The sequence below is a fragment of the Pristiophorus japonicus genome, chromosome 2 (assembly GCF_044704955.1).
Source record: "Pristiophorus japonicus isolate sPriJap1 chromosome 2, sPriJap1.hap1, whole genome shotgun sequence".
NCBI lineage: Eukaryota > Metazoa > Chordata > Chondrichthyes > Pristiophoridae > Pristiophorus > Pristiophorus japonicus.
Window position 1 is genome coordinate 197,836,433 of NC_091978.1, and position 25,701 is coordinate 197,862,133.

The 25,701-nt window shown below is 45.8% G+C and overlaps 1 protein-coding gene across 1 annotated transcript in view; it reads left to right on the plus strand.

Annotated features, from left to right (window-relative positions):
* The first annotated feature begins 424 nt into the window (after window positions 1–424).
* The window catches only part of LOC139232935 (leucine-rich repeat-containing protein 4B-like), a 61,413-nt gene continuing 36,136 nt past the window's right edge, over window positions 425–25,701 (plus strand). Inside the window, exons 1-3 of the mRNA XM_070863430.1 lie at window positions 425–809; window positions 2,806–2,992; window positions 22,562–22,665. Coding sequence (XP_070719531.1) covers window positions 612–809; window positions 2,806–2,992; window positions 22,562–22,665 — 489 coding nt within the window. The 5' untranslated portion in view covers window positions 425–611. The remainder of the gene's footprint in view (window positions 810–2,805; window positions 2,993–22,561; window positions 22,666–25,701) is intronic.

Sequence of the window (25,701 nt, forward strand, 5' to 3'; positions counted from 1 at the left end):
GTCCTTTGTACCTGCCAGAATGAAGATTGAACAAAATCTGAGTTACTCAAAATGTTGAACGGGAGATTGGCCAGTACCCAGAAATATTACAAACATCAAGAACTAGAGTGATGTTGAACAGTACAGTTAAAAGAACAGATGGCAGCCAAGTTTCAACGCTGTTATCAGGAACTTTTGAAATGAAAGAAAATCAGAATTGTTGGTATTAATGCCTAAACACATCCCACGTTTCTTGGACTTGTAGAAGGTCAACAGCTGAGCTTCAAATAGTATAGCTTTGTTCTTGAGCAGCAGATTTTAATAAGTGAGCTTTACTTATCAAATCATGCAGCCTCAGCTGCATCTGCTGTTGAAAACCTAATTTGATATTTTACTTGTACAGAGTTTTTATCCAAGACTGTTGGTTTTGCAGGCCAGGATTAAGACCGCTGTTATATTCAAAAATCTGCTGACATTTCACAAGGTGGAAATCCTTCTAGACCATCAAAAAATACAGCCAAGTCAAGGCTGATGAGGCCAGAGTTATAACAAAAAAAACGGACAAATATTTGTTTTTACAAAACTGGCTGATAGTTATAACCGGTGATCTGAAAAGACAGACTGACAGGAACATGGGTTCTGTTCTCATTTTCTATACAGTTGCCTGTTTATCATATGTTGCCTCATCGGAAACCTTAGTAACATATTCAACACAATGCTCACCAGAACTGAATGAATCCATTGCAAAAAACGTGTCAGTTCTGAACCTCAGTGGGTTCAGACTCAGAAGAAGTTACCATGACTGCCTGAGGCACTATGACCAACTACAGGTGAGAAGCTGATATTTCTTCATCTCAAACTAAGTCGTTTCTTATAAACTATAGACTTATTGAAGAAAAGATCTCATTTTCCTTAAAGTTAATTTTGAGGTTTTTTAAATAACAGTGTACTTCTTTTGTAATTTCACAATTATGGAAATTATGCGAGATTGGAAGTTAATCCTCTGTATTTAGAATAATATTGTGTTGTATATCTTTTTTGCAAAGTTAAGGCTGCAGGTGTTCTTTTACTAGAAGTAATTGGAATAAACATTAGAAGGTTTTTTGATCAAAATATGCACCAGTGATTGAATTATTATTTAGAGAGGCACAGTCACAAATAATATCATGTACTAACACCTACTGCCAAAATGCTGTGGTCAGAAAATGGTCCATCTTTCAGAAATATTCCAAGAACAAACTGTGTTGTTTGTTTTTGGGTATGTGTGAGTGTGGATCCAACTGTATTATTAAGCTTAAACCTAAGTTACTTTTGCTGCTCAAAGAGAAAGTGACAACTGAACTACTTTAAAGTCCAATATATGTCAAACCCTCTTTTTAATTCCAACAGTTGTAATTGCACTATGTAGTGTTAGTATATAAATGCTGATTATGTTCACATAAAATTATTTTGCTCGTTATTCTAATGGATGCATTAATCCATTTAACACCCTGTGAAAAGAGGGGACTAAAGAATTTCATATGACAGTGTTATAAGGATCATTTTGTAGTCAAATGGATTTTTGGGATTTTCCAGAGGCTAAAAGTTGAGGTTACCTTTCAGTATAATTCTATTACACACTGGTTTCTTAACTGCAAACCTAAGTTAGAAGACAAACACTTATGAAGATGTTACCATGCATCAAATTTTACAAATCTAACAATGAATGCAGATCTACTTGACATAGAAGAGTAGGTTTTACAAATCGCTCTGGCACGAGGATCTGTGTGCCGAGAGCACTTAACAGAAATTTCTCCTTCCAATAATGTGAATGGGCCATTCACATTATTGGAAAGAGAATTTTGCACGTATTGCACTCGTAAATGACTGCAACAAATTTGTGCCATGGCAGTTCATCATACAGATCAGAAACAAAATGACAGTTCACAATGTGATCTGGAAAGTTAAGGTTATCAATAGTTCTCCTGACGAAATTGCCCCTTTCCTTAAGGCCTGTTAACACCGGAAATCAGCGGCCATGCTGCGGAGTGCAATTGCCGCTGACTTTTCGTGTAATAGCCGCCATTATCAACATTCCGCTTTTGCGGTATCCCGCTGCTGCCGAGACGTCCTAAGTGCATCATCAGAGTGCACATCGCAGATGTTCACCCCTGATGGTGAAATTCCACCAAGAAAATCTTCCTCCCGCCGGGCGGTGCCAAAACCTGCTTTTTTGAGATGGTGCAGTGAGACTGTGGCCTTCTGAAATGGCGGTGCAGTTCCCATTAAAGAGCAGGATGCACTGTCGCTTCTGCCATGTTTTATTTTGTTGACCGACTGCCATGTCGGGTCGACAATTATGCCCTCAGGTTCGGCCAGGCTGCCAACAGACAGCCTGGCATCCACTCTTGGGTGCCAGACCACTGACCCGACTGAAACCCTCCCTGGTGGCCCAGTGGACCAAACTTTAAAAATCGAGCAGGCTCTCCCCTTGAAGTGAAGGGGAGAGCCATGGTGATGTCATCAGCACTATGACAGACAGCGGTGGAAACTACACACCCTCCCCAACTTCCGCCTCTTTAGTATGCTCACTGCCACATATCCGCCTCCATCAGGAGCGACTTCTGGTCCATCTGAAAAAAAAGACAAAGAGTGGAATTTCGCTCAAGAGGCCACCTCATCCACCGCAGTGGTAAAAGAACTAGAAACAGGATGCGTGTGCTCTGTTTGCAGTGGTGGGCAATTTCAGCCCCTAAAGATCAGACATAGAGTTAGAAATGTTCATCGGGTCTTATATTTAACATCAAATGAATTTGCTTAAAGTGTGTCTTTTATGTTTGGTTCCAGATCCTACTTCTGAACAGTTCTAATTTAGAGGCTGTAGAGGACACAGCATTTTCAAACATATCCAGTCTTAAGCAACTCTATCTACATGACAACAGGTTAATAGAGTTTCCATCCAAACCAATGGCTCCACTTACTCTGCTCCAAGTCCTAGTTATCAGCAACAATTACATCAAGGAAATTAAATCAGGTATGTCTATTTACCCATCTACATTGACAAATCGTTTATATCCCAGGACACAAGTGATAGGAGTTGGACAAACATTTCTCACTCAATAATAGATGAACTGATCATACGGCTCTGTGCTGTTGGTGGGATGTTGCTGGTACAGAATGACGTTTGCCTCCATTACAGTACTTCACTTCAAAAAGTAATTGGTTAAAATAAAATTGATGTAAACTACTTTGAAATGTTTCAATATGATAAAGGACGTCTTATGATATTGTAATTTCAACAAATTAATCTTTCTTTAGCCATTGAGTAATATGCTCATTCATAGAAAGTGGATTTGCTTTATTTGCTTCATAAAAAAGAGGGGTCTAAAAAATTCATCATCGTCCCGTTTGGGGGCGGTAACACTCAGAGTGCCAGCATGAGCGATCGTGGTACCAACCCGTGAAGAAACCATGACCGGAGTGGCAATGAAAAGGTCAGATTTTGTTTCTCACCAGTCGGCCACCTCCCCTTTAATTTTCGCCCTGGTAACGGCCGGCCACCTGGTTCGCGTCCCCTGAAGCTGTTACTGTTATTGCCTGGTGCAGTGCAGGAGCGAAACCCAATTTGGGGTCCAGGTGCTAACGGGGCAATGTGCACGTCAATGATGTCACGATCTCCAGGCACAGGAGATTAGGGCGCAATGCTGTAGTGCCACCGCGTTGAATATGGCAGGAGTCGTCAGTTTCGTGCCCGGATGGTAAAACAAATGCACCAAATTTCTCCCTCAAAGACTTGCATTTATATAGAGCCTTTTGTGACTTCAGGATGTCCCAAAGCACTTTACAGCCAATGAAGTACTTTTGAAATGTAGTCACTGCTGTAATGTAGGGAAACTATATTAAAAGGGCTACAATACATTCAAATATTTATAAAAATAAAGTATATAGTTTGATACAGGTCTAATATATTTACAGTTATAGGTTTCCAAATTCCAAGATGAAAGCTACCTATGGTTCTCAAATTCTGAGAGAGATGCAAGTTGATTTGGAAGATTTCATGTGAAATTTGCCCATTTAGGTCAAGTTTGAGTGCTGGCTGACCTACAGCTTTAACAAATGCCATTGCACATTCTGTGTTGAGTAGGCCAAATGGTTTGTTATTGCTCAGTTACACTCAGAAAACAGCATTTTTGATACTCTGCGAATTTAAATGTCAAATTGAAGTACTCAGCAAATAATACACTACACATGATAAGAAATCTGATGGATTTGTGATTGGCTGGCACACTGTGACAGATCAGTTGCCCAGGTGATGATTAACTTGAATTGACTGGATTTATACAGAGTGCTGGTAAGTGACACATTCTTTGGCAGAAATCATTCTTAAATAGTTCTGGCTATATATTCAATATATTAATCATGTGACATTTGTTAATTTGTGGCATACTAAAAAAAAATCCCTTTTTAAAATGTTTATATTTTGGATAATTAGGCTGGCTTTGTGCTCATCAAGGTGAGGCAGGTCAGTGCTGTGGAATGGAACATCTTTGCCACTATTATGGGGAAACGAATGGGATTAGAGCAGATAGCTCTGGGACCAGCACCAGCACAGGCCCAAATGGGCTAAATGGTCTTCTTCTGAGCTGTAATTTTATATAATTCAACAATTTTCACCAATATCAGCAAGAATGACTATCAGATCCGAAGTACTATGGGGCACATGTAGAGCATGGAGTACACACGTGGCTTCAAAATGGATTTTACCACTTCCCAAACCATTTTTGTGCATCATAAAAATGGCCATGTCTACTAGAAAAACCTAGGCCCTGGTACAAATTCTTGAATCTGTGAGTTATTAATAATTTGTTTCATCCACTGCCATGATGGTGCATTAAATAAATGGTGCTCTGCACAGAGTGATCTTAAATGGAGTGCTTCTAAACAGAGTGTTAAAATCAGGAATTTGGAGAGAATGGGAATTCAGAGTAGAGGGGGAAGGAGGTGTTGCATTTTTCCTCCAAACACTTGTACTGCTTGTGTTATAGGTAAGTACTTAATTTAATCTATCTATAACTTAAACTAGATCAAGCAGTTAGTTAAAAAAAACTAAACTATAAGCTAAGTTAATTAAATACATAAATTATAATCAGTTAAATAAATAAAACTAGGTTATAAAGGGATGGCAGTGCAGGTGGTGTTCTGCAACTGCAGCACGTGGGAGTTTGTGGAGAGCATTACACTACCGACGACTATATTTGTGGTAAGTGTCTACACCTCGAGGAACTTCAGCCCAGAGTTATTCAGCTGGAGTCCAAGGTTCAGACATTGTGGGGTATCAGGGAGGGGACACTTTGATCCGGGAGGCAGTCACACCCCTTAGGTTAAATAATGGTACATGCAATGTATGCACCTGTGAATATGCTCACAGGTTTGCAGAGCTGTTGAAATCCCCTCTGTGTCTTTCAGTTCTGCGCGGAGGGGATTCCTGTACGGGCTGCTCTTACACACTTTCCACTTTGCCATCCTCATCTGCCGTCCGGACACGCCATGACGCACCATCTTGTCGTCTGGAGGAGGCGGGGTCCCCATTGGAGTGCTCTCTATGCGGGAGTCCTCCTTTTATTTATTGGGGACTTGGCCTGGATGGTGTTGCATGGGGCAGTCCCGTGCAATTGTTTTTTAAGTTGGTTCACAGACTCCCAGGCCGCCTGCAATTTCTGCAGTCTGGAGGAGTCCGTGTTCCATATGTTTGTCGACTGTGCAAGGTTGCAGCCCCTCTTTCAATATTTGAAGGGACTGCTCCTCAAATTCTGGTTGCACTTCAGTCCCACGCTCCTGATCTTTGGTCATCCTGTGCAGAGGGGAGCGGGCAGGTCGGAAGGCCTCCTTGTAGGATGCTCCTGGGCATGGCCAAGGTGGCCATTAACCTGTCCAGGCAGGGGGCGGTCGAGGGTGTCGTTCAGCACGACTGCTTGCCTCTCTTCCGCGGTTACATTCGAGCCAGGGTGTCTCTGTAGATGGAGCACGCGGTGTCCACCGGTACGCTCGCGGCCTTCCATGAGAGGTGGGCACCGGAGGGACTGGAGTGCATCATCACCTCCGGCAACCAAATTTTAATTTGACCACTTATTGTTTAAAAAGTGTTATTGGTTAATTTGTCGGTTTTTGTGTCCCTTTAATAAGGGAGCACTTGATTATTGTTGTAGAGCTGTTGAGTTGGGAATGACTAGCCAGTCACATGATGTTCACAAGACTCAATAAAACCCCAGCCAGTTGGATTCAGGGGATCCACGATGAGGCAGGTGGTTGTGAGCCTGGTGGATGAGCTGGTAATGTGTAGTGTGATTGCTAACAAACCAAGTAGTTCTTAATAGCAATGTGCTGCTATGAATTCTTAAGCAAAGAACCCATGAAGCAAATATATTACAATACAGGTCTAGTTAGTGGTCAGGGACAGGAAGGTGTGACTGCAACTCAGGTAGGTAAGGGGAGCCCAGGTGCAGTGTTGGAGGAGTCTCGGCCTTTCCCCTTCTCCAACAGGTATGAGGTTCTTGCTGCGTGTGTTGATGAGGGCAAAGTCTGCAGGAAAACTAACCACGGCGCCGTTGTACATGAAGCCATACAAGTGGGGGGGTTGGGGGTGGGGTGCGGGGAGGAGGGGAGTGAAAATAAATGTTGTAGTGGGAGGGGACAATATATTCAAGGGGATAGATACTGTTCCATGCAGATGCGACCAGGAATTCCGAAGGCTGTGTTGCTTGCTAGGGTTAAGGATATCTTCCAACAGTCTATCGACTCTTCAGTACTGCGAGCCATGATGAGGATGTCGTCTTGAAAACCACCGTCCTTGGAATCGACTTGAGGAGACTTTCCATATTTCGCTGAAAGATCGCGGTGGCCGAACGAATCCCGAACGGACATCTGTTATACTCAAACAACCCATTGTGTGTCGTGATGGTGGTCAGCTTCTTCGACTCACTCGCCAGCTCCTAGGTCATGTAAGCTGAAGTCAGGTCCAATTTTGAAAAAGGTTTGCCACCGGACAGCGTCGCAAAGAGGTCCTCCGCTCTCGGTAGCAGGTACTGGTCTTGGAGTGACACCCGATTGATGGTGGCCTTGTAATCGCCACATATCCTGACCGACCCATCCGCCTTGAGCACCGGCATGATTGGGCTCCCCCAGTCACTGAATTCAACTGTCAAGATGATGCCTTCCCTCAACAGACGGTCCAATTCGCATTCTATCTTTTCCCGCATCACGTACGGCACCGCTCTGGCCTTGTGATGTACTGGCCTGTCGTCCGGGTTTATGTGAATCACTACTTTGGCCCCCATAAAAGTGCCAATGCAGGGTTGAAATAATGAGTCAAATTTGTCCAGGACCTGTGAGCATGATACTCGCACCACAGAAGAAATTGCATTGACATCGCCCCATTTCCAGTTCATGACAGCAAGCCAACTCCTCCCCAGCACTGCGGGACCAGCCCCCAGGACAATCCAGAGTGGCAACCTGTTCTCCGAATCTTTGTGGGTCACGACTACCATGGCGCTGCCTAGCACCAGAATGATCTCCTTTGTATATGTCCGTAGCTGTGCGTCAATCGGCAATAATTTTGGCCTCCTGGCCTTGGACACCCACAACCTTTTGAACTGTTTGATACTCATCAGGGACTGGCTGGCCCCCATGCCTAGCTCTATTGATACTGGGATGCCATTGAGGAGCACTTTCATCATTATCGGTGGCGTCCTGATATATGAACTGTATATGTGCTCCACATAAATTCGCTGAACTTCAGCTTCCAGCGATTTCCTCCAGTATTCACTAGGCCTCATAGAGCTTACATCGGGCCCGTCTTCCTAGTACATCAACCTGGCTGCAGGCTTCCTGCACATACGCGCCAAGTGACCACTGACATTGCAGTTTCTGCAGGTATATTGCTGATACCTGCAAGCTCTGGCTGGGTGTTTGCCCCCACACCTCCAGCATGAGCTGGAGGCCTCATTGTTGGAAACAAAAGGTCCATTACCAGTCGATCGTCTCTGACTGTCTCTGTTACTGTCCTTAAGCGCATCATTAACAGGTGTTGATGGCCCCATTACTGGCCGCATTGTCCATTGCGATGGCATGAATCGCCGTTCAGCTAGCCATTGTCTCTGTTGAATTCCCCCTTTGGGTTTGACTACGTGCTGGGGCATGTCCAATTGCCCTTGTCTGCCTAGAGAACTGTGTGCCGCGTTAACAATGTTGACACCCTGGTCGTTTGCCGTATTTGAGCCAAGATTTTTGTCATACATCATTCTGGTCTCTTCCTCCCCTGAGATAAATGTCTGGGCTATCAGAGCCGCCACTTCCAAGGTCAAGTCTTTGGTCTCAATCAGTTTCCTGAAAACCCCAGTGTGCCCGATGCCCTCAATAAAAAAGTCTCGCAGCATCACCGCTCTGTATGCATCTGGGAACTTACATCGGCTCGCCAGTCGCCGGAGATCTGCCACGAAGTCAGAAACGCTTTGTCCTTCTCACCGCCGGTGCATGTAAAACCGATGTCTCGTCATGTGCATGCTGCTCGCCGCTTTAAGGTGTTCCCCGATCAACTTACTGAGCTCTTCAAACGTCTTGTCTGCCGGCTTCTCTGGCGCTAGAAGGTCCTTCATCAGGGAGTACGTTCTGGATCCACAAACCGTCAGGAGATGAGCCCTGCGTTTGTCGGCCGAATCCTGTCCCAACCATTCTTTCGTGACAAAACTTTGCTGTTGTCTCTCAATAAAGTCGTCCTAATCATCACCAACACAGTACCTCTCTTCTGTGCTGCTAGTGGCCATGCTCACGTGGTTTAAATCCCAGTTTCTCGTCGCCAATGATATGTCCTTACTATACAGTATAACTGCACACGAGGCCCATACTTGAGAGAAGGTCACTCTGTGACGAGTTACCTTTATTACCAAGAGTTCAAGTGATGAAGGTGGGTGGAACTTCCCCTTTTATACCTGAAAGTCCAGGTTAGGAGTGTCTCCCACAAGTTCACCCCCTTGTGGTCAATGTTCTCAAGGTGTACAACTTAGGTCAGCTTATACATGGGTTACAATGATAGTTGAATACATGACAAGTAGTGGTGAAAATGTTTGAATCAATTATTAAAGATGAAATCGCAGCGCATTTGGAAAGCAGTGACAGGATCGGTCCAAATCAGCATGGATTTATGACAGAGAAATCATCTTGACAAATCTTCTGGAATTTTTTGAGGATGTAACTAGTAGAGTGGACAAGGGAGAACCAGTGCATGTGGTGTATTTGGACATTCAAAAGGCTTTTGACAAGGTCCCACACAAGAGATTGGTGTGCAATATTAATGCACATGGTATTGGGGGTAATGCATTGATGTAGATAGAGAACTGGTTGGCAGACAGGAAGCAGAGTGTCGGGAAATAGGTCCTTTTCAGAATGGCAGGCAGTGACTAGTGGGATGCCACAGGGTTCAGTGCTGAGACCCCAGCTATTTACAATGTACATCAATGATTTAGATGAAGAAATTGAGTGTAATATCTCCAAGTTTGCAGATGACACTAAGCTGAGTGGCGGTGTCAGCTGTGAGGAGGATGCTAAGAGGCTGCAGGGTAACTTGGACAGGTTAGGTGAGTGGGCAAATGCATGGCAGATGCATGTGGATAAATGTGAGGTTATCCACTTTGGTGGCAAAAACAGGAAGGCAGAATATTACCTTAATGGCGACAGATTAGGAAAAGGGGAGGTGCAACGAGATCTGGGTGTCATGGTACATCAGTCATTGAAAGTTGGCATGCAGGTACAGCAGATTGTGAAGAAGGCAAATGGCATGTTGGCCTTCATAGCTAGGGGATTTGAGTATAGAAGCAGGGAGGTCTTACTGCAGTTGTGCAGGGCCTTGGTGAGAATATCCCACCTGGAATATTGTGTTCAGTTTTGGTCTCCTAATCTGAGGAAGGACGTTCTTGCTATTGAGGGAGTGCAGCGAAGGTTCACCAGATTGATTCCCGGGATGGCAGGACTGACATATGAGGAGAGACTGGATCGACTGGGCCTGTATTCACTGGAGTTTAGAAGAATGAGAGGGGATCTCATAGAAACATATAAAATTCTGACGGGATTGGACAGGCTAGAGGCAGGAAGAATGTTCCCGATACTGGGGAAGTCCAGAACCAGGAGTCACAGTCTAAGGGTAAGGGGTAAGCCATTTAGGACCAAGATGAGGAGAAACTTCTTCACTCAGAGAGTTGTTAACCTGTGGAATTCTCTACCGCAGAATGTTGTTGAGGTCAGTTCGCTAGATATATTCAAGAGGGAGTTAGATATGGCCCTTACGGCTGAAGGGATCAAGGGATATGGAGGGAAAGCAGGAAAGGGATACTGAGGTGAATGATCAGCCATGATCTTATTGAATGGTGGTGCAGGCTCGAAGGGCCAAATGGCCTACTCCTGCACCTATTTTCTATATTTTTATATTTCTCGTGGCTGGAGAAGCATTTCGAGTGGGAGGGGGAGGATCCAGTTGTCGTTGTCCACGTAGGAACCAACAATATAGGTAGAACTAGGGATGAGGTTCTGCTGTGAAGTTTGAGGAGATAGGGTTCAAATCAAATCACAGCACCCCAAAGGTAATAATCTCTGGATTGTTACCTGAGCCACACACAAATTGGCACTGGAACAAGCAGAACAGAGCGTTGAATGCGTGGCTCATAGAATGGTGTAGGAAAAAGGGATTTTGATTCATGGGCTTCTGCCACCAGTACTGGGGAAAGAGGGAGCTTTTCCATTAGGACGGGCTCCGCTTTAACCAGGCTGGGACCAGTTTCTTGGCAAATCGAATAACTAGAGCTGTAGATAAGGCTTTAAACTAAAAAAGGGAGGGAGATGTCAGGTGAGGAGAAATTTAGAAATCTAAAGATAATAGTCAAGACAATGGAGCAATCTAGCAATTTGGGTAAAGATAAGGACAGTGTGACAGGAAGTGACAGAGAGTTTAATGGTAATAGTGCATCTGCGAATAAGGTGAAAGCAGCAAATAATGCTCAAAAGTAAAAATTAACATCTGTTTTTCTGCGTTATGTATTTAACCCCTTGTAACCTGCATCACACCTGTCCACCAGAGGGCCTACCTGTTGGAGTCCCAAGGGATCCCAGCATCCCTTGGGAGCACAGTATATAAGCAGGCCACCTACGAGGTACCTGCACTCTGGGACCTTAATAAAGGAGCTAAGGTCACACTTGCTCATTACACACAGTACTCAGTCTCACCAATTATTATGAGTGTAACAATCTGAATGCATGAAACATACATAACAAGATAGATGAATTAGTGGCACAAATAGAGATACATGGCTTTGATCTAATAGCCATTACAGAGACATGGTTGCAAGGTAATCAAGGTTGGGATCTAAATATTCCAGGGTTCTTGACATTTTGAAAAGACAGGCAGAATGTAAAAGGAGCGGGGAAAGGAGTGGGGGGGGGGTGCGGCGGGGATTATAAAGGACAGTCGTGAGAAAGGATCTTGGCTCAGAAGATCAAGAAGTAGAATTAGCATGGGTGAAGGTAAGAAATAACAAGGGGCAGAAAACATTGATGGGCGTAATTTATACGTCCTCAATCAGTAGCTATATCATTAGACAGAGTATTAATCAACAAATAATAGGACCATGTAACAAAGGCAACACAGTAATCGTGGGGGACTTTAATCTTCATATAGACTGGGCAAATCAAATTGACAAAGGTAGTCTGGAGGATGAATTCATGGAATGTATTCAAGTCAGTTTCCTAGAAGTGGTAACAGGGCACTTAGACGTTGTGGAACCAACCAGGGAACAGACTATTTTTGATCTACTATTGTGTAATGAGACAGGGTTAATTAGTCGTCTCATAGTAAAGGATCCTTTGCGGAAGAGTAATCATAATATGATAGAATTTCACATTCAGTTTGAGAGTGAAATACTTAAGCCCAAAACTAGGCCCTTAAACTTAAATAAAGCCAATTACATAGGTATGAGTTGGTTAAGATAGATTGGGAAATTAGATTAAAAGTGATGATGGTAGATAAGCAGTGGCAAACATTTAAAGAAATATTCCAAATTTGCAATGAATGTACATTCCATTGAGAAATAAAATCTCCACAGGAAAAGTGATCCATCCGTGGCTAACTACAGAAGTTAAGGATAGTATTAGATTAAAAGAGGTGGCTTATAATGTTGCGGAGAATAGCGGTAAGCCTGATGATTGGGAGAGCTTTAGAAACCAATAAAGGATGACCAAAAAATTGATTAAAAGGGAGAAAATTGAATATGAGAGTAAACTAGCAGGAAACATTATAAAAGATTGTCAGAACTTCTATAAATATTGTAAAAAGGAAAATAGTAGCAAAAGTAAGTGTTGGTCCATTAGAGCTGAGAAAGGAGAAATTATAATGGGGCATAAGGAAATAGCAGAGAATTTAAACAAATGTTTTGTATGTTTTCACAGTAGGAGACACAAAAAGCATACAAAAAATAGTGGGAACCACAGTGCTAATGACAGTGAGGAACTTAAAGTAATTAATATCAGTAGAGAAAAAGTATTTGAGAAACTAATGGGACGAAAAGCCAACAAATCCCCCGGACCTGATTGGCCTATATCCTAGGGTTCTAAAAGAGGTGCTTGCAGAGATAGTGGATGCATTGGTTGTGATCTTCCAAAATTTCCTAGATTCTGAAACAGTCCCAGTGGATTGGAAGGTAGCAAATGTAACCCTACTAGTCAAGAAAGGAGGGAGAGAGAAAGTACGGAACTACAGGCCAGTTAGCCTGACATCTGTCGTCCGGAAAATGTTGGAATCTATTATTAAGGAAGTGGTAACAGAGCACTTAGAGAATCATGATATGATTAGGCAGAGTCAACATGGTTTTATGAAGGGAAATCATGTTTACCAAATTTATTAGAGCTTTTTAAGGATATAGCTTGAATAAAACTTTGGCAATTACAAATGCCAGTGGAATTCCAAAAGGCATTTGATAAGGTGCCACATAAAAGGTTGCTATACAAGATAAGGGCTCATCGGATTGGGAGTAATATATTAGCATGGATAGGGGATTGGTTAACATAAGAACATAAGAACATAAGAATCAGGAACAGGAGTAGGCCATCTAGCCCCTCGAGCCTGCTCCGCCATTCAACAAGATCATGGCTGATCTGGCCGTGGACTCAGCTCCACTTACCCGCCCGCTCCCCATAACCCTTAATTCCCTTATTGGTTAAAAATCTATCTATCTGTGATTTGAATACATTCAATCAGCTAGCCTCAACTGCTTCCTTGGGCAGAGAATTCCACAGATTCACAATCCTCTGGGAGAAGAAATTCCTTCTCAACTCTGTTTTAAATTGGCTCCCCCGTATTTTGAGGCTGTGCCCCCTAGTTCTAGTCTCCCCAACCAGTGGAAACAACCTCTCTGCCTCTATCTTGTCTATCCCTTTCATTATTTTAAATGTTTCTATAAGCTCGCCCCTCATCCTTCTGAACTCCAACGAGTAAAGACCCAGTCTACTCAATCTATCACCTCCGGAATCAGCCTAGTTGAATCGTCCCTGTACCCCCTCCAAAGCTAGTATATCCTTCCTTAATTAAGGTGACCAAAACTGCACGCAATACTCCAGGTGCGGCCTCACCAATACCGTATACAGTTGCAGCAGGACCTCTCTGCTTTTGTACTCCATCCCTCTCGCAATGAAGGCCAACATTCCATTCGCCTTCCTGATTACCTGCTGCACCTGCAAACTAACTTTTTGGGATTCATGCACAAGGACCCCCAGGTCCCTTTGCACCACAGCATGTTGTAATTTCTCCCCATTCAAATAATATTCCCTTTTACTGTTTTTTTTTCCAAGGTGGATGACCTCACATTTTCCGGCATTGTATTCCATCTGCCCAACCTTAGCCCATTCGCTTAACCTATCTAAATCTCTTTGCAGCCTCTCTGTGTCCTCTACACAACCCTCTTTCCCACTAATCTTTGTGTCATCTGCAAATTTTGTTACACTACACTCTGTCCCCTCTTCCAGGTCATCTATGTATATTGTAAACAGTTGTGGTCCCAACACCGATCCCTGTGGCACACCACTAAACACCGATTTCCAACCCGTAAAGTACCCATTTATCCCGACTCTCTGCCTTCTGTTAGCCAGCCAATTTTCGATCCATGCTAATACATTTCCTCTGACTCCACGTACCTTTATCTTCTGCAGTAATCTTTTGTGTGGCACCTTATCGAATGCCTTTTGGAAATCTAAATACACCACATCCATCAGTACACCTCTATCCACCATGCTCGTTATATCCTCAAAGAATTCCAGTAAATTAGTTAAACATGATTTCCCCTTCATGAATCCATGTTGCGTCTGCTTGATTGCACTATTCCTATCTAGATGTCCCGCTATTTCTTCCTTAATGATAGCTTCAAGCATTTTCCCCACTACAGATATTAAACTAACCGACCTATAGTTACCTGCCTTTTGTCTGTCCTTTTTTAAAAAAATCAGAAACGTTACATTAGCTGCTTTCTAATCCGCTGGGACCTCCCCAGAGTCCAGAGAAATTTGGTAGATTATAACGAATGCATCTGCTATAACTTCCGCCATCTCTTTTAATACCCTGGGATGCATTTCATCCGGACCAGGGGACTTGTCTACCTTGAGTCCCATTAGCCTGTCCAGCACTACCCCCCTAGTGATAGTGATTATCTCAAGGTCCTCCCTTCCCACATTCCCGTGACCAGCAATTTTTGGCATGGTTTTTGTGTCTTCCACTGTGAAGACCGAAGCAAAATAATTGTTTACGGTCTCAGCCATTTCCACATTTCCCATTATTAAGTCCCCCTTCTCATCTTCTAAGGGACCAACATTTACTTTAGTCACTCTTTTCCGTTTTATATATCGGTAAAAGCTTTTACTATCTGTTTTTATGTTTTGCGCAAGTTTACTTTCGTAATCTATCTTTCTTTTCTTTATTGCTTTCTTAGTCATTCTTTTGTCATTTAAAATTTTCCCAATCTTCTAGTTTCCCACTAACCTTGGCCACCCTATATGCATTGGTTTTTAATTTGATATTCTCCTTTATTTCCTTGGTTTTCCCTTCTCTTACCGTCCTTCTTTTTCATTGGAATATATTTTTGTTGTGCACTATGAAAGATCTCCTTAAAAGTCCTCCACTGTTCCTCAATTGTGCCACCATTTAGTCTGTGTTCCCAGTCTACTTTAGCCAACTCTGGCCTCATCCCACTGTAGTCCCCTTTGTTTAAGCATAGTACGCTCGTTTGAGACAATACTTCCTCACCCTCAATCTGTATTACAAATTCAACCATACTGTGATCACTCATTCCGAGAGGATCTTTTACTAGGAGATCGTTTATTATTCCTGTTTCATTACACAGGATCAGATCTAAGATAGCTTGCTCCCTTGTAGGTTCTGTAACATACTGTTCTAAGAAACAATCCCGTATGCATTCTATGAATTCCTCCTCAAAGCTACCCCGTGCGATTTGATTTGACCAATCGATATGTAGGTTAAAATCCCCCATGATTACTGCCGTTCCTTTTTCACATGCCTCCATTATTCCCTTGATTATTGCCCGCCCCACCGTGAAGTTATTATTTGGGGGCCTTTAAACTACGCCCACCAGTGACTTTTTCCCCCTCACTATCTCTAATCTGCACCCACAATGGGCCCAAGTTTCGGGCCGCGCCTAGAACAGCGCAGCCCCGACCTGGACACCCGTTTTTCGCGCCACAAAGTGCGCCTAAAAAAAACTTACAGATTCTCCGGCTCCCTGCTGGTTCTCTGGAGTCAGGCGCAGCACAGTGGACGCGCATGTGCCGTAGCTCCAGGTGCCCAAAACTGTGTGGGAGAGGCCCGAAGCACGCAGCCCATATCCCTGGCCGAATGGCCTCACAGGGGCTGCGTGCATAAGGCTGCCTCCCACGCCCAGCTCCTGCTTCCTCCTGACCGGACTCGACTCCCACTTCCCCCCTCGGTCCCGACCCGACCCCGACCCAACCGCCCCGGACTGGACCCGACCCGCGCTCCCCCCGACCTCCCTCTCCCTCCCACCACCCCCCCAACCCGACCCGCGCTCCCGACCCCCACACGGACCGGACCTGACCCAACCTGACGTCCCTCCTCGCCCCCCCCGACCGGACCCGTGCTCCCGATCGCCCCACCCCACCCCCCCGACCGGACCCGACCCGACCCGACCTCCCTCCGCCCCCCCGACCCGCCCGACCCGCGCTCCCGACCCCGACCCGCGCTCCCGACCCCGACCCGCGCTCTCCCCGACCCAACCCGCACTCCCGACCCCGGACCCCAGACCCGACCCGACCTGACCTGCACTCCCGACCCCGACCCGCGCTCTCCCCGACCCTGTAAATCTGGTGCTGGGGACGGGCCCTGCCCGAAGTCTTGGGCCCGGGCCCTGCCCGTTCAGCCTCCCCCCCCTTCTCCTTCCCCCCACTTCTCCTTCCCCTCTTCTTCCTTACCCCCCTTCTCCTTTCCCCCCTTCTCTTTCCCCCCTTCTCTTTCCCCCCCCTCTCCTTCCCCCTCTCCTTCCCCTTCTCCCCCCCCTTCTCTTTCCCCTTCTCCTCTCCCCCTTTCCCCTTCTCCTCTCTCCCCCTTTCCCCTTCTCCTCTCCCCCTCCTTTTCCCTTCTCCTTTCCCCTTCTCTCCCCCCCTTTCCCCTTCTGCTCTCCCCCTTCCCCTTCTCCTCTCCACCCTTCCCCTTCTCCTCTCCCCCCTTCCCCTTCCCCCCCTTCCCCTTCTCCACCCCTTCCCCTTCTCCTCCCCCCTTCCCCTTCTCCTCCCCCATTCCCCTTCTCCTTCCCCCTTCCATTTCTCCTCCCCCCTTCCCCTTCTCCTCCCCCCTTCGCCTTCTCCTCCCCCCCTTCCCCTCTCCTCCCCCCTTTCCCTTCTCCTCCCCCCCTTTCCCTTCTCCTCCCCCCCTTTCCCTTCTCCTCCCCCCCTTCCCCTTCTCCTCCCCCCCTTTCCCTTCTCCTCCCCCCTTCCCCTTCTCCTCTCCCCTTCCCCTTCTCCTCCTTCCTTCCGCTTCCCCCTTCCCCTTCTCCTCCCCCCTTCCCCTTCTCCTCCCCCCTTCCCCTTCTCCTCTCCCCTTCCCCTTCTCCTCCCCCCTTCCCCTTCTTCTACCCCCCTTCCCTTCTCCTCCCCCCTTCCCCTTCTCCTCCCCCCCTTCCCCTTCTCCGCCTCCCCCCTTCCCCTTCCCCTCCTCCCCCTTCCCCTTCTCCTCCCTTTCCCTTCTCCTTCCCCCCTTCCCCTTCTACCCCCTTCCCCTTTCCCTTCTCCCCCATTCCCCTTCCCCTCCTCCCCCCTTTCCCTTCTCCTCCCTTTCCCTTCTCCTTCCCCCCTTTCCCCTTCTACCCCCTTCCCCTTTCCCTTCTCCCCCATTCCCCTCCCCCTCCTCCCCCCTTCCCCTTCCCCTCCTCCCCCCTTTCCCTTCTCCTTCCCCCCCTTCTCCTTCCCCCCCTTCCCCTTTCCCTTCTCCCCCATTCCCCTTCCCCTTCTCCCCCCTTTCCCTTCTCCTCCCTTTCCCTTCTCCTTCCCCCCCTTCCCCTTCTACCCCCTTCCCCTTTCCCTTCTCCCCCCATTCCCCTTCCCCTCCTCCCCCCTTTCCCTTCTCCTCCCTTTCCCTTCTCCTTCCCCCCCTTCCCCTTTCCCTTCTCCCCCATTCCCCTCCCCCTCCTCCCCCCTTCCCCTTCCCTTCCTCCCCCCTTTCCCTTCTCCTTCCCCCCCTTCCCCTTCTCCCCCCACTTCCCCTTTCCCTTCTCCCCCCCTTCCCCTTCCCCTGCTCCCCCCTTCCCCTTCCCCTCCACCCCCTTCCCCTCCTCCCCCCTTTCCCTTCTCCTTCCCCCCCTTCCCCTTCTCCTCACCCCCTTCCCCTTCTCCTCCCCCCTTCCCCTTCTCCTCTCCCCCTTCCCTCCCTCCCCCTGCCTCCCTCCCTCTCTCCCTCTACCCCCCTCCTCCCCCTCCCCTCACTGTCAGAAACACAGACACTGACAGACAGAGAATGAGAGACACACAGACAGACAGAGAGATAGAGACACTGACAGAGACACACTGGGGGGGGGGGGGGGGTGGGGGGCATCCCAGCATGCTGTTGGAGGGCTCCCGGTGCTGCAGTCGGTAAGTAGAAAATGTTTTATTTATTGATTTAAAAAAAAAAATTATTTCTTATTAATTTTTTTTGATTGATTTATTGGTTGATTTATTGATGTTTTTATCATTTATTATTGATGATGGCTCTTTATTTGTAAAACTGAAGTGTTTAATGTTTGTAAACTTCCCTTTAAACCCCCCCCTCCCCATTCCCTACGCCTGATTTGTAACCTACGCCTGATTTTCTAAAGTGTAGACAAGGTTTTTTCGAGTGTACAAAAATCTTCACTTACTCCATTCTAAGTCAGTTTGGAGTAAGTTTTCACTGCCGAAACTTTGAAAACAGGCGTAAGTGGCCGGACATGCCCCCTTTTGAAAAAAAAATTCTGTTCCAAAGTGAAACTGTTCTAACTGACTAGAACTGGAGCAAACTAAATGCCGAGAATTTGAATTTCTAAGATACTCCGTTCTACACCAGTTGCTCCAAAAAATCAGGAGCAACTGTGGCCGAAACTTGGGCCCAATGATTCAACATTTTGTTCATTAGAGCCAATATTATCTCTCACAACTGCCCTGATATCATCCTTTATTAACAGAGTTACCCCACCTCCTTTCCCTTCTTGTCTATCTTTCCGAATTGTCAGATACCCCTGTATGTTTAATTCCCAGTCTTGGCCCCCCTGCAACCACATTTCTGTAATGGCCACCAAATCATATCCATTTGTAATGATTTGTGCCGTCAACTCCTTTACTTTATTTCGAATGCTGCTTGTGTTTAGGTAGAGTGTTTTAATACTAGTTTTTAGACCATGATTTTTAGTTTTGACCCCTCCTGCAGCCCCTTTATATTCATACATATTGTCCCTTCCTATTACCTTGTGGTTTACACTTACCCCAGTGCTACTCTGCTCTGTGGCCTCCTGTCTTTTGCATTCTTTCTTGGGGTCCTGTTCATCTGAGCTCTCCCAACAGAAAACAGAAAGTAGGGATAAACGGGTTATTTTCCGGTTGGCAGGCTGTAACTAGTGGAGTGCTGCAAGGATCAGTGCTTGGGCCTCAGCTATTTACAATCTATATTAATGATTTAGATGAATTGACTGAGTGCAATGGATCCAAATTTGCTGACGATACAAAGCTGGGTGGGAAAGAAAGCTGTGAGGTGGACACAAAGAGCCTGAAAAGTGATACAGACAGATTAAGAGATGGGCAATAAGTTGACAGATGAAGTATAATGTGGGGAAATGTGAGGTTATTCACTTTGATAGGAAGAATAGAGAAACAGAAATTTTTTTAAATTGTAAGAGACTATTAAATGTTCGTGTTCAGAGAGATTTAGGTGTCCTCATAAAGGAAACACAGAGGGGGAGCAATTCAGTACCTTAGCGCCTCCCGTTATTATCAGCAGATAGCGCTAAGGGGGTGCTGATGCAGTAGTGCTGGGACGAGGCGAATCTAGCAACATACAGAAAATCCTCCCCTCCCCCCCCATTGCGCCGCATCATTTATTGTTCACAGCTTCAAACTGCTGCACTTGGCAACATTAATTGGGGCTGCACTGGTATGCCACCTCTCCCTCTAGCATCTACGGCAGCGAGAAATACGGGAACATGTGCGCAGAGGGATGAGGAGGGACATCAGGGCTCACACCAGGCGGCCTTATCCTCCAAGGGTATACCGACAGCATTTCTCCCACCTTCAATTAAATGATGAGCAGTGTATTAGATGGCTCCAAGGAAACGATCACAGAACTCAGCCACCTCCTCCAAACAGACCTCTAATCTCACACTAGGATGACTTAGACCCCAGATCCTTTTTGCTCACCACATCCACATCATACCTTTCCTGTGTCATGCCGTATCACTGTGTCCTCCTGGGCACAAAAGTGAAATGAGAGACACCACAAAAAATTGCAAACTCCATTAATAAATTTAAGCATAAACATATCATACATATCTCATTCATTCTAATAATTAATGACTCTTGTGCCTGCCATAGTTGAATAGCTGCCATTGTGTGCAAGGGGTGAGATGTGGGTGTGAGTGTTGATAGGGATTGTTGGTGGGTGAATGCTGGGGGTATGGTGCATTGGGCAGTGTGTGAAGACTGTGGTATAGATGGTGGTATGTAACATTTATTGAAGCATTCAATCACCCTGACCATCCAATTGAGGCGGATCTGCCATAAGCACACCTGCTTCAGCCCTTCAGCTCTTTCTCCTTGTTGTGCTTCTCCTTGCTGAGGCAGCTGCACAGCCAGCAATGCTAAGACTGAGGTGCTGCAGTATCAATGAACCTCCCTTGAAGTACTGGGAAAAGCCTATGGCAGTGATGGCACCCAATATTGGTCCACCCTTTAAGTGTAATGCCAATGAGCTAGGCCTTTAATACTAAAATCATTTCTTTCAGCAGTGAGACTGAATTTTGCATGCAGTTTAAAGCGTTAGCGCCTGGCACTAATTCTCAAACTTTTCTCATGATACCGCCCATTCCTGGGCTATAATGAATTTCTAGCCCAGTACTGAGTTAGCATGCAGGTATAACAAGCAATTCGGAAGGCAAATGGTATGTTGGCCTTTATTGCAAGGGGGTTAGAGTACAAGAGCAAGGAAATCTTGGTACAGTTGTACAGGGCTTTGGTGAGATCACACCTGGAGTATTGTGCACAGTTTTGGTCTCCTTATCTAAGGAAATATATACTTGTCTTAGAGGTGGCGCAACAAAGCTTACTAGATTGATTACTGGGATAAGAGGGTTGTCCTATGAGGAGAGATTGAGTAGATTGGGCCTATACTCTTTGGAGTTTAGAAGAATGAGAGGTGATCTCATTCAAAGGATTGTGAATACTGAGTCATTGAGTATATTTAAAGCTGAGATAGATAGATTTTTGGATTCTAAGGAAATCAAAAGATTATGGAGATCTGGCGGGAAAATGTTGAAGTCGAAGATCAGCCATGATTTTATTGAATGGTGGAGCAGGCTCAAGAAGCTGTACGGCCTATTCCTGATCCTAATTCTTATGTTCTTATGTTCTTACGAGGGACATAGACATGCTAAGTGAGTGGGCAAAAATTTGGTAGATAGAGTATAATGTTGGAAACTGTGAGGTCATGCATTTTGGCAGAAAAAAATCAAAGAGCAAGTTATTATTTAAATGGAGAAAGATTGCAAAGTGCTGCAGTACAGCGGGACCTGGGGGTACTTGTGCAAGAAACACAAAAGGATAGTATGCAGGTACAGCAAGTGATCAGGCAAGCCAATGGAATCTTGGCCTTTATTGCAAAGGGGATGGAGTATAAAAGCAAGGAAGTCTTGCTACAGTTATACAGGGTATTGGTGAGGTCACACCTTGAATACTGCGTGCAGTTTTGGTTTCCATATTTACGAAAGGATATACTTGCTTTGGAGGCAGTTCAGAGAAGGTTCACTCGGTTGATTCCGGAGATGAGGGGATTGACTTATGAGGAAAGATTGAGTAGATTGGGCCTCTACTCATTGGAATTCAGAAGAATGAGAGGTGATCTTATCAAAACGTATAAGATTATGAGGGGGCTTGACAAGGTGGATGTAAAGAGGATGTTTCCACTGATAGGGGAAACTAGAACTAGAGGGCATAATCTTAGAATAAGGGGCTTCCCATTTAAAACTGAGATGAGGAGCAATTTCTTCTCTCAGAGGGTTGTAAATCTGTGGAATTCACTGCCTCAGAGAGCTGTGGAAGCTGGGACATTGAATAAATTTAAGACAGAAATAGACAATTTCTTAAACGATAAGGGGATAAGGGATTATGGGGAGCGGGCAGGGAATTGGAGCTGAGTCCATGATCAGATGAGCCATGATATTGAATGGCGGAGCAGGCTCGAGGGACTGTATGGCCTACTCCTGCTCCTATTTCTTATGTTTTTATATTCTTATGTATATATGGTTATAACAAGAACTGCAAAATGGTTATAACAAGAACTTCAAAAATACAGATTTCTGATTATTAAAAATCTATTTTGTTGTACTTCCTGACACCAAGGAAAAATGACCGTGTTCATGGGCCAGGGAGTATCGGATCACATAGAGGAAAGTCAGGTCAGGCTCATCACAAACCCTGCTTGATTTTCTGCCCATAGATCCTGTGAGACCCACTGTCCTTCGGGCCCAAATCTCAGATGCGCACCCCTGGAATGCAAAGTTGCACAGTAGGAGCACAAATTTGTAAAATCTACCTTCATAAGATACACCGTATTAATAAGTATCAGATCTTTGTTTCAAGTTTACAGACCTGGGGTAAATTTTCAGCTGCACCCTCTGGGAATGAACATCGGGTAGTTTCTATGGCGGGTGGATAATCAGCTCTGTCAGATTAATGACCATGTGTGAAGGTGAAAATCTACGCCGCTGTAATTCAAAATGTTACACATTGATTTTAAAGCAATATTTTTATAATTAACTCTGTTTTTGAATAGGTGCGTTTCAAAATTTGCAGGAGCTCAGAGAGCTGTACTTGGGGCCCCAAGTGCAGTTTGAAGATTTTCAATATCAAGCACTGCTTCCTCTGAAAAAAATTAAGGTAAGACTAAAGGTTTATGGGGGAGCAATGACTTGACAAGATGTGAAGCTAGATACAGATGTTTGAAGCCATTCGGCCCCTCTCTGCTCAATGATCTATCATAAAGAGAACTTGTAGTCTCATCACTCTCATAAGAAATACTGGGCTGGATTTTCGGTCTTCTGCCATCCCTGTTAGCACTCTGGAGGGGCAGCAATGATGGCGGTAAGCACTTCCGGGTGGGCGGCCAGCTTCCAGTGCCCCGCCAGGGCAGTCGGTGTCGGTTCCGTCCGGAAGAGGCGAGCCGGTGTGCAACGCCCCTGGTTGCGACACCAGCTCGATTTGTGGCTGCTGCCCAATCCGTAGCGCTCCATAAAGCGCCCTGCTGGCGGTCCGAGCTGTAGCAGCCACAGTGAGGTAAGTAATGTTGACCTCAGGTAAGTGTGATTGTTTTTACATTTTTTTTTTGCGATTTATGTTGTGATGGCATGAGTTAACTATTGGGAATATTTTTGGTGGTTTCTTTTCAGGTTTGTTCCCCCCTGGCCTCTCTTAGAGCACGCCGAGGCCGGCTGTTTAGCTCAGGATTTTCGCTTGGTCAGCCGGCCTAGCGCCCTAAAAGAGGTATGTCACGCTTCCCTTAGTGCTCCGCCCCACACTCAGGGCCCAGCTGATGAATTTTGTTGACTGAGGCGTAAACTGTTCCCGGGCGCAAGCTTCACTGCCATTATTGCCCTGAAATGAGCAGAACCACTGTACTTGCTGATTTCTTTTTCTTCAGCTAATTCCTTAACATGCTGTTTTGAGTTTCATTAGTAGCCTTTCATAAAGAACTTTATCAAAGGCATTTTGGAAATCTAAATGCACATTATATGGGTTTCCACTCCCCACTTCCTTAAAAAAGTCAAAGTCATTACTCAGGCAGAAACTTCCCCCACTAAAGCCATGTAATCCATAAGATAATTGTCAGACAAATAATCCTTAAATTTGTTCTTGATAATCAATTTCAGTATTTTACCAGATTTAGATGTAACACTGTGGGGACTCTAGTTACCCAGATTACATTTCTCTCCTTACTGAATATGTGTATCATGTTTCCAATCTAGGGACACGTTTCCAAGATTTGGTGACCCCCCCTGTGATGATTATCAACATTTCACAAATTTCATCCTGGTGTCTCATTGACCTAGAATGGATGGCCTCCCTTCCCAGGGGCTTGGGTGTTAATAACCTATTTTGCTCAAATCCTTGTAGCCAGCCCTTTTAAAATTGTACACATATTGGGCTCAATTTTCCCCAAGCCTGTTTTCTGGCGTATTGCCAGAGTTACGCCCATTTTCCTAGGCCAGAAATGCGCCAGAAATAATTTGCCAAAGTTTCCCCGATGTATAATTCGAATTTGGCGCCGCACAGCACGTCCAGTCGCCTCGGGGAGTGGTGCCTGCTGTCTGCATCGAAAAACGATGCCACACCTTCTGCACATGCGCGGAAAAAGAAAGTTACGTTTCTGACGTCGTCGCAATGGATGCGCATGCTCAGCACAGCTCGAATTTGGTAATCGAGCATTTTTAAAGAGCCAGTTGTCTGTGTGAGAAGGAGTGCTGTGTGAGAGCATTGTAAAAATCACAACTGCAGCAATACAAGATGCAACGCAGTGCAAGGACCAAGAATGTCTCACAGGAAGAAGTGGAGACACTAGTTACTGTGATTGAGAACAGATGGCAGGAGCTGGACACCAGCAGAGGTCACATAAAAGTTCCACCCAAAGAAATGAAGAAACACTAGAACCAAGTTGCAGAAGATTACTGCGCAGTGGTGACCACCACGAGATCTGGAGGTCAGTGTAAAAAGAAATGGCAAAACCTTGGTCAAGTAGTTAGTGTAAGTAATATTTTCATTTATTCAATGCAATTGCAGTTGTAAATGTGACCATCTGTTTGTCTCATCCAGCAGAAAGACACTCTCTTTAAAAAGTTAGATTTTATTCTTTGCGAGGAAGGTGGCACATAATAAAAGGGAAAGAACTTGAACCGGAGGAGGCCCGGCAAATCTGTGCCCACTGACACCCTTGGAAGAGAGGGTCACTGCTTTGATGGGTCCTGCCTGGAAAAAAAGCAATCAGTACTGCACAAGCTGGGCCCACACTCGAGGGAGAAAGTAAGTCCTGCAAATTCATCATGGCCCTTCAAATCAACCTGCTGCCTGGCCTGCGATGTGTGAGCCTACTCATGCCATCCATCCTGCCCCCTCCTCTGCTGCTAAACATTTGAATGTTATGTTATATTTTGCAGAACTTGAGGCCAACCTTGATGATGCAGATGCAGACGAGCCTGAAGAGGAGAACATCTTCCAATCCACCCTCCAGACCAAGAACATAGGGGTGAGGGGGAGGGGATGGCACTGGATGAAGCTCCCACTGTTGTACTGACTTTGGAGGAGGTGCTGCTCATGGAGGTGACAGCCCTTTCCGTGACTAGTGGTTTGACTGTTGGTGGGACATTCCATGGCTTCACATCTTCCGAGGTTGCAGGTCCCAGTGGTGGGGTGCAGCGAGGTACACCCAGAGCTCCACCGTCCCAGGCTGTGGGTCGCAGTGTTGGGGTACGAGCCACACCCGTGGGGAGGAGGGGAAGGAGAGCTCGACTGCGCTCTCCTGAGGTGCAGGATCTAACAGATGTGGTTCAGATGATGTCATTGAGTGTGGAGAGCATTGACCTTACCCGATCACTCCTGGACACCATCAGTGGGGTGAGTGATGAGGTAGCGGGACTGTCGGGGGAAGTAACAGCAATCTCAGGAGAAATGGGAACGATATCCGGGACCATCAGTGAGGGAGCTGTGGCCATGAGGGAGGGAATGTCAGAGGTAGTGCAAACCACATCACTGACCATGAGGGAGGGAATGTTGCAGGTCATTGAGACACCATCAGGGCGCATGAGGGACGGCATGTTGGAGTTAGCTGCTGCAATAAGGGAACATGCCCAGACCCCATGCCCATTGACAGAATCAACTGTCACTCCCACTCCGATCTCCAAACCAGCCTTTGCAGAGCCCAAA